This window comes from Medicago sativa, chromosome 6 (assembly GCF_051527215.1).
Source record: "Medicago sativa cultivar Bolivia chromosome 6, Bolivia_mono, whole genome shotgun sequence".
In the NCBI taxonomy this organism is placed as follows: domain Eukaryota; kingdom Viridiplantae; phylum Streptophyta; class Magnoliopsida; order Fabales; family Fabaceae; genus Medicago; species Medicago sativa.
Window position 1 is genome coordinate 80,390,329 of NC_140754.1, and position 16,893 is coordinate 80,407,221.

Consider the following 16,893-nt stretch of genomic DNA (forward strand, 5'->3'; position numbering starts at 1 on the left):
ATTTTCAACCAATACATCGATGTGAGGTAAAGGGAAATCATCCTTCGGACTAGCCTTGTTCAAATCTCAGTAGTCAACACACATTCTGACCTTACCATCTTTCTTCGGAACAGGTACTATGTTGGCTAACCATTGAGGATATTCAGATGTGATTAGAAAGCCGGCATCAATCTGCTTTCGCACTTCTTCTTTGATCTTGTGGGCCATATCAGGATGAGATCTTCTCAATTTCTCCTTAACTGGAGAACACTCAGGCTTTAGAGGCAGTCGATGTTCCACAACTTCAATATCTAACCCGACATATCCTTGTATGACCATGCAAATATATCAGCATACTCTCTGAGAAGCTCAATTACTCTTTCCTTAACAGTTGCATCCAACAATTCCTCGATCTTAATCTCTTTCTTATCTTCCTCGGTACCCATATTGATAATTTTTATCTCTTACTGATGAGGCTGAATAGCTTTTCTTTCTTATTCTAACATTCATCTGATCTCGTCAGAAATCTCTTCATCCTCCTCTACCATAGCCTCATAAACAGGGACCTCAAAATTAGGAGGAAGCATATGGTTACCGTGTTCAACGGGCTCATTTATGTTCATTCTGCACATGATTTATGATTGATTTTAATGAGTAAATGCAGACCTTTGAATTTAAGAAAAAGAGAACAATTTTTTGGTTTTATGTATTACCATTTTTCCAGAAAAAGCAATAAAATAAAATAAAATAAAGGTCGTTACAGAAACGACGATTTCCATTCATAATAAAAGTACTTGAAGCAAAGACAAAGCCCTACATGATTTCACTTTCGTCTGGGCAGGGCGAAAGGAGTTTTCTTAAATAAAACAAAAAAAGACAAACATATTACTTGGAAAGAGGTATCACATAAGGGATGTCCACAACGACCCAGTTGCAGCAGGTTCCTTCAGACGTCACAAAGACAGGTGCCACTTCTTCAGACTGATCCTCGATAATTGCATTATTCTCAGATGGAGCATGAATGAATCCAGCGCTGTGGAAAGTACCTCCAGTTGGGTTGAACACTCCAGGCTTACTATTAGGAAAACCAATCCCTTACTTGCGCTTGTTCTCAGGCAACTTCACTAACTGACACAAACCTTCAGTTTTTCCTTCCTGTATCACTATCTGAGCATATTTCAAGGAAGCCATGCAAGTCTCACCTTTTTCCACACTTCCTTCGACATACAGCCCCTAAAATGATGATTCATTCGTACTATTACCACCTATAAAGGAGAAAGCAGACAAATGGCTAACAAACAAAGCTGATTCACCATTCACGATTATTAGATTCCCATGGCTTACAAATTTCAACTACTGATGGGGAGTAGACGTCACTGCCCCGACTTCATGAATCCAGGGCCTGCCAAGTAGGCAACTGAAAGGGGCCTGTATTTCCTTAACCTGAAAGGTAATCTTAAACTCATGTGGGCCAACTATAATGGGCAAGTCTATATCTCCAGATACTGACCTCCTAGATCCATCAAATGCCCTTACCGTAACTGTACTGAGCCTCAAAAGAACCTTTGAATATGTCAACTGGTCCAGAGTAGTCTTTGGTATCACATTGAGGGCAGAACCAGTATCTATTAGAACACTGGACTGAGAGTCCGATTTGCAAGCAACAGAGATATGTAAAGCCAAGTTATGATTTTTCCCCTCCACCGGGAGGTATTCATCACTGAAACTCAAGTTATTGCATGCAATTACATTTCCTACGATACTCCCAAACTGACCCAAAGTTACATCATGATCCACATAAGCCTGGTCCAACACTTTCGTTAAGGCCTCCCTATGGGAGTCAGAGCTTGACAATAGAGACATTATGGAAATCTTTGCCGGTGTTTGCAACAACTTATTTGTCCTTGTATTCACTTCTTTTGATCAACTTCAGAATCTCATCATTATCTTCATAAACAATTCCACTAGACTGTCCCACAACTTTGCTTTTACCCGAATTCCGTTCTTTCACTGGTTCCTCGACTGGAGCACTAGTCTCCTTCTGAATAACAGTAGAGAGAATACGTCCACTTCTCAAGACTTGACTACTCTCAGCGATATTGTCCACAAGGTTTGAAGGAATCAGCGGTATCTTCTTTCCGTCCTCTAGAATTGTGCATTCATACTTATATGGGATGGCCCTTTGGGAAGTATATGGCAGTGGTTCTGGTGGAAAGAGGAGTGTCAGCTGGCTTTGCACGGTTGGGCGTTATTACGCTGGCTTTGCCCGGTTGGGCGTTATTACGAGGCTTTCCCGGGTCTTGAATACAGGAGTGACAACACAAACACCTTTATCTTTATCTTTCCTTGTGACAATAAGCTCTTTTCTGTCCAAAAGCCCTTGTATGTAATTTAGAACTTGCATGCATCCCCGGGGATCCACAGAACATATGTCACAAGCCTCATGATCATGGCTAAAAAGAGTCGTCTCACACATCCTCACGTGTATTGGGACCAAGGGAGTCTTGATATCACGTGCATTGAGAACAAGGCCAAATTCTTAAAGGATAATGGGGTCAGGGTCTGTGAAGGATAAATCTTTGCTCTGGATCAATTTCTGGACTGCATCCTTGAGAGGGTAACAATGCTCAATATCGTGACCCGATGCTCCTTGATGAAATTCGCAGGTGAGTTCGGGGTGATACCAATGTGGTATGGGATTTGGCACACAGGAGGCCTAGTTTGCACAAGATTTCTTGCAAGCAGAGAGGGTATCAAATCTTTATACGTCATAGGTATAAGAGGAAAATGGTTCCTAGGGGGACGATTCTGTTGTGGAGCTTAAGGACGATGTTGTTGTTGAGGCGGTGGAGGGTAATATGGATGTTGGTAGAGTTGTTGAGGATTATGTGGTTGGTAAGGTTGCTGGTACAGTGGTAGATAATATGGTGGAAGTCCTTGATGCCTTTGTGGTTGATAATTTGGGTTTTGTGGAGCTGACATTTGTGGTGCAATGTTAGCAACATAGGGGTAGTTTGGGTATACAGGTTGGGATCAGCCATGGGCCACCATGCCCACCTCTTGAGCACTCTTCTTTGGATAACCATTCCCGATTTTCTTAGTACCACTAGATGAACCACCTGATGAACCTCCTGACGACCCACTTTCAACAGTCAAATGTCCTTCTCAGACTCCCATAACTACCATCTCATTGAAGTCTTGTGGAGCCGTGGCAACCATCTTATTGTAGTAGAATGATTTAAGAGTTTTGAGGAAGATTCTAGTCAGTTCCTGATCTCCTAGTGGTGGAACAACCTGAGCTGCAAGCTCGCTCCACCTTAATGCATATGCCCTAAAACTTTCGTTGTCTCCTTGAACCTCAGCTCTAAGTTGCTCTCTATCCGGAGTCAAGAACCCATTGTAATCTTATTGTTGGATAAAAGCCCTCCCCAACTCACTGAAGGTACGGATCTTGTCCTTTTCCAACTTTATGTACCACCTTGATGCAGGATCCGCCAAACTGTCGAGGAAACAGTGGATGAGTAGCTTATCATTTCCACCATAGGCAGACATCTTTCGAGCATACATAGATAAATGGCTCCTATGACAAATGTTTCCCTTGTATTTCTCAAACTCTGGTACCTTGAATTTGGGTGGTATCACAATATCAAGAACCAAACAAAGTTCGTGAGAGCCTTCGGGTCGAAGGTTTCTTTTCCGCGGAGAGCTTTCATCTCTTGCTGCATTTCATCATACTTCTCTTGTAAATCATCCATCCCGTCATTTCCTACCACACTATCTGAGTAATAGATCTGTCCATCTTCTTGTTGGGTGGTATGAACATAAGGTCCTGCATAAGTCATAGCAGCCTGAAGAATTGGCTGGTCGGGCTGAACAAATGGTGTTGACTGTTGACCGTAAGGGAACAATATTTCTTGAGCATCAGGATGAACACCATCGTTAGTCATGAGTGGCATACCCCATGGATAACCTAGATAGGCATGTAGTGCTGAGGACCAGAAGGACGGAAGCCCGCATTATACATATTTGTCGCATCACCAGTAGAATGTTAAGTCACAAGAGGCTGCGTAGTACCAGCAGATGCACCAGAGAAATGGGTTGGGCTTAAGGAGCGCCAACGGGCAGGGGGATTGCTACCTGTGCTTGAGCGGCCTGTGTCTGAACTGCTTGTGCCTAAGCGGCCATAATGGTAGCCATCATGGTTGTTAACTTTTCCATTCCTTCCTTGAGATTACCAACCTCCTCGCTAAGCTCAACGTACTCCGATTCAGCAGATACCATTCTCTTCTTGATGTAAGCTCGAGTACAGTGAATGCGAGTAGGTTTGTATTGAATACGCCGGGCCACTTTGGCTTACTGCTGCAGAAAGGAGTAAAGTGTGAGACCTAGTTTTGACATTTTATGAATGCAATATGATGCATGATATGCTAAATGCAAAAATGTGCAATTTTTAGTTTTTTATCAAAGGGCTTATAAAAGCAATTTTGTAAACATAACAACCTAAACATTACATTAATATAAATAAAGTATTACAAGATAATTCCCTTTCTAACAACGAAGCCAAGGGATAGACTTAAAAATATAAAACATTACAAGATAATTCCCTTTCTAACAACAAAGCCAAGGGATAGACTTACAAAATTAAAATAATACAAGATAATTCCCTTTCTAACAACAAAGTCAAGGGATAGACTTATAAAAGAAAACATAAGACAGTAAAAGCGACTCTGGAGGAACTTCGGACTCTTTTAGGGGGATGGATACGAACATGAGCTGGCAAAGAAAGCCCTCTGCTTCTTCTTCTGTCTCGGGATCCAGTCAATTATGGCATCCTGCTCTCGGCGGAGGTCATTCAGTTTAACAATTTCTTCGTTTTTCTTTTGGATATCCCAATCTTTTTGTCCAGTAGGTCCATTACGCATTCATTCTCGTGCGCCGCTTCTTGATACTCTACTCTCAAACTCGCATTCTCCTCTGTTAACTCAGATATCCGCTTTTGATACTCCTTCTCGGTTTCAAAGGTCATAGGCAGAGGTGGAGTAATTGAAGACAAGAACCTTGTTAGCTTGTAAGGCATCCCAAATTGAATAGTTCTATCGATAACCCACTGCGTGTAGTCTACATGGACGGCCCCCGTCCTCTTTCCTAACTGGCCACTATCTCTCCTACGGATAGCGTGCCAAGCACGCGCAATTTGATGTCTCATTCCCTTAGTGTCACTTTGGTTGTGGTAATATATGTTCTCCATATGAATGTTGAGAGGCTTTCTTTCCATAGGGAGCCCAAACTGGCGTCTAGCAAGAACTGGGTTATAACTGATTCCTCCATGTATACCCAAGAGAGGTACATTGTTGAATTCCCCACAGCTATCAATGATGGTTCCTTTTATCGTAAGCCTGGTTGTACCACATTACCTCCTTCGGAGTAAGGGTCATGAGCCTTTCTGACCAAAGACGGTTTTCTAGATTTGTTGTGAAGCGAGGAGTTCGGGGTAACTGAGAGGTAATCCATCTATATAGCAACGGCGCACAACACCGGATAAGTCCACGACTCACCGGAGTACGTTCATGGATGGAATGATAGGTATCAGCTAACAAAGTGGGGACGTGGTTTTTTGATAGGAATATCTGAATGGCATTGATGTCAAAAAAGTCGTCAATGTTGGGAAAAGTCAGCTTTTTCGTAAAGGAATTTGGTAGGGAAGCCTAAGAGATTGCCACTAGTGGTGATATGGTTTTTCACTTCAGAAGTTGGGAGATGAAGAGCTTCAGCAATGGTCGAGACCTTAGGAGGTTTTTCAAGACCACTGAAAGGTACTTTGTCGAGCACCGACCGATCAATATAAGAGTACTCTTCCAAAGTGGGAACCAGCTGATACTCTGGGAAACTGAAACAATGATACTCTTGGTCATAGAACTGGACAAAAGTCTCAAGGAGCCCTTCATCAACCTTCATCTTGACAATTCCGAGCAAATTTCCATAGTCATGATGGAAGCGTGTTGAGCATTTCACCTTATTTCCTAGCTCCCTTAACCTTACAAGATCCAGTTTTCTGAAGCTATACTGCTTAGTCTTCCTTATAATTAAAATTTGACTAACCTCATCTTATTTTCTCTCATGCCTTGAGGCCTCTTAAGATATGAGGAGCTAGGAAACTGGAAATTGGATCTTGTGAGGTTAAGGGAGATAGGAAATAAGGTGAAATACTCAACACGCTTCCATCATGACTAAGGAAATTTGCTCGGAATTCTCAAGACGAAGGTTGATGAAGGGTTCCTTGGGACTTTTGTCCAGTTCTATGACCTAGAGTATCATTGTTTCAGTTTCCCAGAGTATCAGTTGGTTCCCACTTTGGAAGAGTACTCTTATTGGATTGATCGGCTGGTGCTCGACAAAGTACCTTTAGTGGTCTTGAAAAACCTCCTAAGTTCTCGACCATTGCTGAATCTCTTCATCTCCCAACTACTGAAGTGAAAAACCATATCACCACTAGTGGCAATCTCTTACGCTTCCCTACCAAATTCCTTTACCAAAAAGCTGACTTTTTCGATGAAGTATCCAGTGTCGATGCCTTTAACCCTATCCTTGCCTTACTCATCTATGGTCTGGTGCTTTTTCCCAACATTGACGACTTTGTTGACATCAATGGCATTCAGATATTCCTATCAAAAAACCCTGTCCCCACTTTGTTAGCTGATACCTATCATTCCATCCATGAACGTACTCCGGCGGGTCGTAGACTTATCTGGTGTTGTGCACCGTTGCTATATAGATGGATTACCTCTCACTTACCCCGAACTCCTCGCTTCACAACTAATCTAGAAAACCGTCTTTGGTCAGAGAGGCTTATGGCCCTTACTCCGAAGGAAATAGTGTGGTACGACCCGGCTTACGATAAAGGAACCATCATTTATAGGTGTGGTGAATTTAACAATGTACCTCTCTTGGGTATACATGGAGGAATCAGTTATAACCCAGTTCTTGCTAGACGCCACTTCAGGCTCCCCATGGAAAGAAAGCCTCTCAGCATTCATCTTGAGAACATATATTACCACAACCAAAGTGACACTAAGGGAATGAGACGTCAAACTGCGCGAGCCTGGCACGCTATCCGTAGGAGAGATACAGGCCAGTTAGGAAAGAGGAAGCGGCCATCCATGCGGACTACACTCAGTGGGTTAACGACAGAGCTATTCAATTTTGGATGCCTTACAAGCTAACAAGGTTCTTGTCCGCAATTACTCCACCTCTGCCTATGACCTTTGAAACCGATAAGGAGTATCAGAAGTGGATAGCTGAGTTAACAAAGGAGAATTCGAGTTTGAGAGTAGAGTATCAAGAAGCGGTGCGCGATAATGAATGCGTAATGGACCTACTGGAACAAAAAGATTGGGATATCCAAAAGAAAAACGAAGAAATTGTTAAACTGAATGACCTCCTCCGAGAGAAGGATGCCATACTTGATCAGGTCCCGGGACGGAAGAAGAAGCAGAGGGTTTTCTTTGCCAGCTCATGTTCGTATACATCCTTCTAAAAGAGTCCGAAGTTCCTCCAGAGTCGCTTTTACTGTCTTATGTTTTCTTTTATAAGTCTATCTTTTGGCTTTGTTGTTAGAAAGGGAATTATCTTGTAATATTTTAATTTTGTAAGTCTATCCCTTGACTTTGTTGTTAGAAAGGGAATTATCTTGTAATGTTTTATATTTATAAGTTTATCCATTGGCTTCGTTGTTAGAAAGGGAATTATCTTGTAATACTTTATTTATATTAATGTAATGTTTAGGTTGTTATGTTTACAAAATTGCTGTTATAAGTCCTTTGATAAAAAAACTAAAAATTGCACATTTTTCCATTTAGCATACCATGCATCATATTGCATTCATAAAGTGTCAAAAACAGGTCTCATACTTTACTCCTTTCTGCCACAGTAAGCAAAAGTGTCCCGGCGTATTCAATACAAACCTACTCGCATTCACTGTACTCGAGCTTACAACAAGAAGAGAATGGTATCTGCTGAACAGGAGAACGTCGAGCTTAAGGAGGAGGTTGGTAATCTCAAGGAAGGAATGGAAAAGTTAACAGCCATGATGGTTACCATGAAGGCCCCTCAGGTACAAGCAGCTTAGGCACATGTTGCAATCCCCCAGCCCGCTGGCGCTCCTCAAGCCCAGCCCATTCCTATCGTCTCTGCTGCATCTGCTGGTACTACACAGCCTCTTGTGACTGAACCTTCATCTGGTGATGCGACAAATATGTACAATGCGGGATTCCGTCCTTCTGGTCCTCAACACTACATGCCTCCAGGTTATCCAGGGGCATGCCACTCATGACTAACGATGGTGTTCGTCCTGGTGCTACAGAAATATTGTTCCCTTATGGTCAGCAGTCAACACCGTTTGTTCAGTCTTCCTAAGGCTGTTATGACTTATGCAGGACCTTATGTTCATACTACCCAGCAAGAAGATGGACAGATCTATCACTCAGATAGTGTGGTAGGAAATGACGGGATGGATGACTTACGAGAGAAGTATGATGAAATGGAGCAAGAGATGAAGGCTCTCCGCGGAAAAGAAACATTCGGCCCGGAGGCTCACGAACTTTGTTTGGTTCCTGATGTTGTGATACCACCCATATTCAAGGTACCAGAGTTTGAGAAATAAAAGGGAAACACTTGTCCTTTGAGCTACTTAATTATGTATGCTCGAACAATGTCTGCCTATGCTGGAAATGATAAACTACTCATCCACTGTTTCCTCGACAGTCTGGCGGATCCTGCATCAAGATGGTACATAAAGTTGGAAAAGAACAAGATTCGTACCTTCAATGAGTTGGGGAGGGCTGTTATCCATCAATATGATTACAATGGGTTCTTGACTCCAGATAGAGAGCAACTTAGGGCTGAGGTTCAAGGAGACAAAGAAAGTTTTAGGGCATATGCATTAAGGGAGAGGTAGCTTGCAGCTCAGGTTGTTCCACCGCTGGGAGATCAGGAACTGACTAGAATCTTCTTCAAAACTCTTAACTCATTCTACTACAATAAGATGGTTGCCACGACTCCATAAGACTACAACGAGATGGTAGTTCTGGGATTGCGTCTTGAAGAGGGAGTCTGAGAAGGACGTTTGACTGTTGAAAATAGGTCGTCAGGAGGTTCATCAGGTGGTTCATCTAGTGGTACTAAGAAGTTCGGGAATGGTTATCAAAAGAAGAGTGCTCAAGAGGTGGGCATGGTGGCCAATGGCGGATCTCAACCTGTCTACCCAAACTACCCCCATGTTGCTAACATTGCACCACAAATGTCAGCTCCACAAAACCCAAATTATCAACCACAAAGGCCTCAAGGACTTCCACCATATTATCCACCATTGTACCAGCAACCTTACCAAACCACATTATCCTCAACAACTCTACCAACATCCATATTACCCTCCACCGCCTCAACAATAACATCGTCCTCAAGCTCTACAATAGAATCGTCCCCCTAGGAACCATTTTCCTCGTATACCTATGACGTATAAAGATTTGCTACCCTCTCTGCTTGCAAGAAATCTTGTACAAACTTGGCCTCCCCCTCGTGTGCCAAATCCCATACTGCATTGGTACCCATCAAGCGTTGAGAACCTTTAACCCATCTTGGCCTTTCTAGGACGTAGTGCGGTGGCTAAACCAAGAGCGGTCTTGACTTTAGTCGTCACGCGATACTACACTCAAACTAGACTTCCTTATGAATACTGTTGGTCTAGGAGCAGTCCTACGCACCGATAAGTCCATGAGGGTAGTTGTAATTTGGGAACTTGGTAGAACCTTTGTTACAAGTGCAAGTTAAAAACCATAGTCCTTACCAAATGGCGTTACCTTCACCTCCAACATTTGGAATCTAACCCCTCATGTATTCAATGTTCTTAGCATCATGCATTCATCCATAAATATTTTTTTTCCATTCATAAAACTATCGAAGGATTTAGACAAGTTTTTTTGTAAACATTGTAGATGAATCCCGAAACAAGGAGCATTAAGAAGTATAGTTTCAAGAGACTGGATTTGACAAGACTGAGGGAGCTAGGGAATCAAGTTGCTAATCCTAAGAAGTTCCGGGATCGGTATGGGAGGTTACTCGATCTCATCAGGGTGAGGGTGGACGACGGCATTTTGGAAACTTTGGTGCAATTCTATGATCCGGTTTATCATTGCTTTACTTTCCCAGATTATCAGTTGGTCCCCACACTCGAGGAGTATTCCTATTGGGTTGGCTTGCCGGTGTCAAAAGAAGTACCCTTCAATGGTCTTGAGCCCACACCTAAAGAGACAACTATTGCAAAAGCACTCCATCTAAAGCCTTCCGACCTAGTTCAACCCCACTTTACCATTAAAAACAAGTTCCTCGGCCTAACTGCTAAATTCCTCTACCGAAAAGCCTCTGACTTTTTCAAAGCAAAAAAAACCGATGCATTTGAATCCGTTCTCGCCTTACTTATACACGGCCTCTTCTTGTTTCCCAACATGCCATCAAGATCTTCCTCTCTAATAACCCGGTCCCTACCCTCCTTGCAGATACTTACCACTCCATCCACTATAAACAGCGCCAAGAGGGCGGAACTATTGTTTGATGTGCACCTCTGTTATTCAAATGGTTTGCTTCACACTTGCCCAAAGTCGCCTTCTCCAAGACCGACATCGGGACAGCTTCTTGGTCTGAAAGGCTTATGCCCCTCACCCCGGCCGACATTATTTTGTCTCACCCTGCATCTGACACTGAAGGGATCATCAGTGCTTGTGGAGAATTTGAGAATGTGCCCCTCATTGGTACATGTGGAGGAATCACTTATAATCCGACCCTTGCTATGCGCCAGTATGGATATCCTATGAGAGGGAAGCCTGATAGTATTTCGTTATCCAACGAGTTCTACCTTAATAGTGAGGTGGGTCATACAGATTTGAGGATGCGGTTTGTGCAAGCTTGATATACCGTTCATAAGTTTGATGGAATCCAGCTAGGGAAAAAACAAGACATCGCACACGAGTCTTACACTCAGTGGGTGATCGAGAGGACTATGGCTTTCGGTATGCCCTACACCATACCAAGGCACGTGTCTGCGACTGATCCAGAAATACCATGGCCTTTACCCCCCAGAGACCAAGAAAGAGTACCAAGAGCGTTTGCATGCGTCCAACTGCGAGAAAGCCGCTTTGGAGAGAATGCTCCGCAAGAAAGAACGGGATTATGAGATAGTAATGGGTATGTTAGAGACAAAGACTTGGGAAAGTGAATAGAGAAGACTTGAGATTGCCCGATTAGAAGCCATCATCAAAGAAAAAGATGCTGCACTTGACAGGGTCCCGGGACAAAAGAAGAAACGGAGTGCTTTCTTTGCCAGCACATGTTCTTATCCATCTCCCTAGAGTGGCCGAAGCTCCCTCCGGAGTTGTTTACTGTCTTACGTTTTATATTTTTAAGTTTATCCCTTGGCTTGGTTGTTAGAAGGGGAATTACCTTGTAGTATTTTATATTTGGAGTCTACCCCTTTGCTCAGTCTGTTAGAAAGGGAGTTACCTTGTAGTGTTTTATATTTGTAAGTCTATCCCTTGGCTTGGTTGTTAGAAAAGGATTTATCTTGTAAGTACTCTTTTATCATCAATGAAATGTTTAAGTTGTTATGTTTACAAAAATTACTTTTATAAGTCCTTCGATAAAAAAGTAAAGATTTGCATATTTTTTGCATTTAGCATATCATGCATCATATTGCATTCATAAAGCGTCAAAATCAAGTCTCACATTTTCCTCCTCTCTGCCGCAGTAATTGAAAGTGGCCCGACGAATTCAGTACAAGCCTACTCGTATTCACCACACTAGAGCTTACATCAAGAAGAAGATGGCAACTGCAGAACAGGAAAACATTCAGCTCAGAGCGGATGTCAGTAATCTCAAGGCAAAGTTAGAAAAGATGGCACTTATGATGGAAACTCTGATGGCTGAGAGAGAATAAGCAGTGGTCTCCGAGCCAATTCCTACTGTGGCCGCTTCTGCTGCACCTAATGGTACTCCACAGCTAATACCTGTTACCGTGACATCTGCTGGGCCTGCGCAGCCTCTCATGATGGCCCTTCAGCTGTTACTTCTCAATACTACATGCCTCCCGATTATCCTTGAGGTATGCCACAGATGATCAATGACGGTGTTCGTCCGGGTACTACAGAAATGCCGTTCCCTTACGGTCAACAGTCGACACCATTTGTTCAGCCTGGCCAGCCAATCCCTCAGGCTGTTGTGACAAATGCAGGACCCCATGTCCACGCCACTCAGCAAGAAGATGAACAGGTGTACCATTCAGGTAGTGTGGCAGGAAATGATGGAGTAGATGATTTGCGTGAGAAGTACGATGAAATGTGGCAAGAGGTAAAAGCTCTCCGTGCAAAAGATATTGCTGGTCCAGAGGCCCGTTAACTTTTCTTGGTTCCGGATGTTGTGATACCACCCAAGTTTAAGTTACTAGAGTTTGAGAAGTACAAAAGAAATACTTGTCCCAAGCTTCATTTGACTATGTACGCTCGGAAGATGTCGGCCCACGCCGGAGATGATAAGCTTCTCATTCACTGTTTCCTTGATAGTTTGGCGGACCCCGTATCAAGGTGGTACATGAAGCTAGAAAAAGACAAGATACATACCTTTAATGAGTTGGGAAGAGCTTTCATTCAACAGTATGATTATTATGGTTTCATGGTTCCGGATAGAGAACAGCTGAGGGCCGAAAGTCAAGGAGACAAGGAAAGCTTCAGGACATATGCAATGAGATGGAGGGAACTTGCCTCCCAGGTTGTCCCACAGATAGGAGACCTAGAGATGACTAAAATCTTTCTCAAGACTCTCAACCCATTCTATTACAGAAATATGGTTGTTATAGCTCCTAACAATTTCAATGATATGGCGATCATGGGGATGCGTATGGAAGAGGGGGTCCGAGAAGGACGTTTGTCTATTGAAAATGGGTCGTCAGGAAGTTCCTCAAGGGGTTCATCGAGTGGTTCATCGAGTGGTTCATCGAGTGGTTCGTCTAATGGCGGTAGGAAGTTTGGAAATGGATATCCGAGAAAGAATACTCAAGAGGTCGGCATGGTAGCCCATGGCGGATCTCAACCCGTGTACCCAAATTACCCTTATGTTGCCAATGTCGCACCACAAATGCCAGCTCCACAAAACCTGAATAATCAACCACCCCGGCCTCAAGCACCTCCACCATACTATCCACCATTGTACCAGCAACCTTATCAACCATACAATCCTCAACCATTCCCTCAACACCCATATTATCCTCCACCGCCTCAACCACAACAGTATCGTCCTCAAGCTCAACAACAGCCACGCCCTCCTAGAAATCAGTTCCCTCCTATACCCATGCCATATAAGGATTTGTTGCCTTCTCTCCTTGCAAGAAATCTGGTACAGACCAGGCCTCCCCCCGCATGCAAAACCCTTTACCTGCATGGTACCGTGCTGACCGCACCTGTGAGTTCCATCAAGGGGCACCGGGGCATGACGTTGAACATTGTCTCGCCCTTAAAGAAGAGGTCCAGAAGTTAATCCAAGGTAAAGAACTAACCTTCACAAATCCTGACCCTGTTGTTCCAATTAACCCTCTGCCACCTCATGGGCCGGCCGTTAACATGATTCAAGAAGACAGCTTTGTTCTCTATGCATGTGATATCAAAACTCCTCTGGTTCCGATACATGTAAAGATGTGTGAAGCAACTCTCTTTAGCCACGATCATGAGGCTTGTGGTATATGTTCAGTGGATCCTCGTGGTTGCAAGCAAGTCCAGAATGATGTGCAAGGGTTGCTAGACAGGAAAGAGCTTGTTGTTACCAGAAAAGAGAAAGATAAAAGTGTTTGTGTTGTCACTCCGGTATTCAGGACTCGGGAACCGCTTGTGATAACAGTAAATCGTGCAAGACCGGTCGGCACCGCTCTGGTGATCTGCCCGCCAGAACAATTACCTTATTCTTCTCAAAAAGCCGTTCCATATAACTATGAATATACAATTCTGGAAGATGGGAAAAAGGTACCTCTAGATTCACCAGTCCTTGTGGACAATATTGCGAAAAGTAGCAAGATTTTGAGAAGTGGGCAGGAACTCCATGTTGTTGTTCAGAAAGAAGTTAGTGTTCCAGCTGAAGAACCGGTGAAAGAGCGGAATCCGGGCAAAGGAAAAGCGGTAGGACAGCCCAACGGAATTGTCTATGAGGATAGCGATGAGATCCTGAAGTTAATCAAGAGGAGCGAGTACAAAGTAGTGGATCAGTTGCTACAAACTCCTGCCAAAATCTCTATAATGTCTCTTTTATCCAGCTCTGATGCCCATAGAGATGTTTTGATGAAGGTGCTAGATCAGGCTTATGTGGAACACGATGTAACTTTGGGACAGTTCAAAAGTATTGTAGGGAATGTGACTTCCTGCAACAATTTGAGTTTCAGTGATGAAGACCTCTCGGTGGAAGGAAGGAATCACAACCTAGCATTACTTATCTCAGTCCTTTGCAAATCAGACTCTCTCTCTAATGTCTTGATAGATACTGGGTCCGCTCTAAATGTGATGCTGAAGTCTACTCTGAACCAGCTTTCATATCCAAAGGCTCTCTTGCAGCCTAGCAATGTGACAGTGAGAGCATTTGATGGAACCAGAAGGTATGCGGAGAAATAGAATTACCCATCTCAGTTGGCCCACACGAATTCAAGGTTACCTTCCAGGTTATGGAGATTCAGGCCTCTTTCAGTTGCCTACGGCCGGCCTTGGATCCATGATGCTGGGGCAGTGACATCCACCCTCCATCAGAAGCTTAAATTCATAAGTCATGGGAAGCTGATAACCGTCAATGGTGAGTCAGCTGTGTTGGTCAGTAATTTGTCTGCTTTCTTTACATTGGTGGTAATAGTTCGGACGGGTCATCATTCCAAGGCCTCTCTACTGAAGGAAGTGCGGGGAAAGTTGAGACTAGTATGGCTTCTTTGAAGGATGCTCAGAAGGTGATTCAGGAAGAAAAACTGAAGGTTGGGGTCAGCTAGTGAAGCTACCAGAGAACAAGCGCAAAGAGGGAATTGGTTTTCCAGATAGCAAGCCTGGGGCATTCAATCCTGCTAGAGGTACTTTTCGCAGTGCTGGTTTCATTCATGATCCGCCAGAGACTAATGCAATCATTGAGGATCAATCTGAGGAAGTAGCACCCCTCTTTGTGACACCTAGTGGAGCCTGCTGCAACTGGATTGCTGTGGATGTTCCTTCTGTGATACCTCGTTCTAAGTAATATGTTTGTCTTTGTTTTTGTTTTTCTTTAAGAAAACTCCTTTCGTCCTGCCCCAGACGAAAATGAAACTTTGTAGGGCTTTGTTCTTGTTTCAAGTACTTTTGTTATGAATGAAAATCGTCGTTTCTGTCACGACCTTTACTTTATTTTATTTTATTTTAGTGCTTTTTCTAGAAAAATGGTAATACATAAAACCAAAAAATATTTGTTCTCTTTTTCTTTTAAAAGTCAAACTCAAAAGTCTGTATTTACCCATTTAAAATCAATCATAAATCATGTGCAGACTGAACATAAATTTCTTGTTCTCAAAATACAAACTTTTGAGTTTGACTTTTAAAAGAAAAAGAGAACAAATATTTTTTGGTTTTATGTATTACCATTTTTCCAGAAAAAGCACTAAAATAAAATAAAATAAATTAAAGGTCGTGACAGAAACGACGATTTTCATCCATAACAAAAGTACTTGAAACAAGAACAAAGCCCTACAAAGTTTCACTTTCATCTGGGGCAGGACGAAAGGAGTTTTCTTAAAGAAAAACAAAAACAAAGACAAACATATTACTTAGAACGAGGTATCACAGAAGGAACATCCACAGCGATCCAGTTGCAGCAGGCTCCACCAGGTGTCACAAAGACGGGTGCCACTTCCTCAGATTGATCCTCAATGATTGCATTAGTCTCTGGCGGATCATGAATGAAACCAGCACTGCGAAAAGTACCTCGAGCAGGATTGAATGTCCCAGGCTTGCTATCTGGAAAACCAATTCCCTCTTTGCGCTTGTTCTCTGGTAGCTTCACTAGCTGACCCCAGCCTTCAGTTTTTCCTTCCTGAATCACCTTCTGAGCATCCTTCAAAGAAGCCATACTAGTCTCAACTTTCCCCGCACTTCCTTCAACAAAGAGGCCTTGGAATGATGACCCGTCCGAACTATTACCACCAATGTAAGAGAAAGCAGACAAATTACTGACCAACAGAGCTGACTCACCATTGACGGTTATCAGCTTCCCATGACTTATGAATTTAAGCTTCTGATGGAGGGTGGATGTCACTGCCCCAGCATCATGGATCCAAGGCCGGCCAAGTAGGCAACTGAAAGAGGCCTGAATCTCCATAACCTGGAAGGTAACCTTGAATTCGTGTGGGCCAACTGAGATGGGTAATTCTATTTCTCCGCATACTGACCTTCTGGTTCCATCAAATGCTCTCACTGTCACATTGCTAGGCTGCAAGAGAGCCTTTGGATATGAAAGCTGGTTCAGAGTAGACTTCGGCATCACATTTAAAGCGGACCCAGTATCTATCAAGACATTAGAGAGAGAGTCTGATTTGCAAAGGACTGAGATAAGTAATGCTAGGTTGTGATTCCTTCCTTCCACCGGGAGGTCTTCATCACTGAAACTCAAATTGTTGCAGGCAGTCACATTCCCTACAATACTTTCGAACTGTCCCAAAGTTACATCGTTCCACATAAGCCTGATCTAGCACCTTCATCAAAGCATCTCTATGGGCATGAGAGCTGGATAAAAGAGACATTATAGAGAGTTTGGCAGGAGTTTGTAGCAACTGATCCACTACTTTGTACTCGCTCCTCTTGATTAACTTCAGGATCTCATCGCTAT

At 43.2% G+C, this 16,893-nt stretch overlaps 2 protein-coding genes and 2 pseudogenes across 2 annotated transcripts; 3 read left to right on the forward strand and 1 right to left on the reverse strand.

Annotated features, from left to right (window-relative positions):
* Positions 1 to 3,144: 3,144 nt before the first annotated feature.
* On the reverse strand, positions 3,145 to 4,901 carry LOC146917256 (uncharacterized). The gene is made up of 5 exons (XM_085721853.1): positions 4,748 to 4,901; positions 4,054 to 4,152; positions 3,654 to 3,949; positions 3,458 to 3,600; positions 3,145 to 3,355 (listed from the first exon to the last, which is right to left on the reverse strand). The coding sequence occupies exons 1-5, from the start codon at positions 4,899 to 4,901 to the stop codon at positions 3,145 to 3,147; spliced, it is 903 nt and encodes a 300-aa protein (XP_085577979.1).
* Positions 4,902 to 5,227: 326 nt separating this feature from the next.
* On the forward strand, positions 5,228 to 7,651 carry LOC146917257 (uncharacterized; annotated as a pseudogene).
* Positions 7,652 to 9,968: 2,317 nt separating this feature from the next.
* On the forward strand, positions 9,969 to 11,378 carry LOC146917258 (uncharacterized; annotated as a pseudogene).
* A 2,259-nt stretch (positions 11,379 to 13,637) lies between these two features.
* On the forward strand, positions 13,638 to 15,273 carry LOC146917259 (uncharacterized). Its single transcript, XM_085721854.1, has 3 exons — positions 13,638 to 14,656; positions 14,720 to 14,847; positions 14,993 to 15,273. The coding sequence occupies exons 1-3, from the start codon at positions 13,638 to 13,640 to the stop codon at positions 15,271 to 15,273; spliced, it is 1,428 nt and encodes a 475-aa protein (XP_085577980.1).
* The last annotated feature ends 1,620 nt before the right edge of the window (positions 15,274 to 16,893 follow it).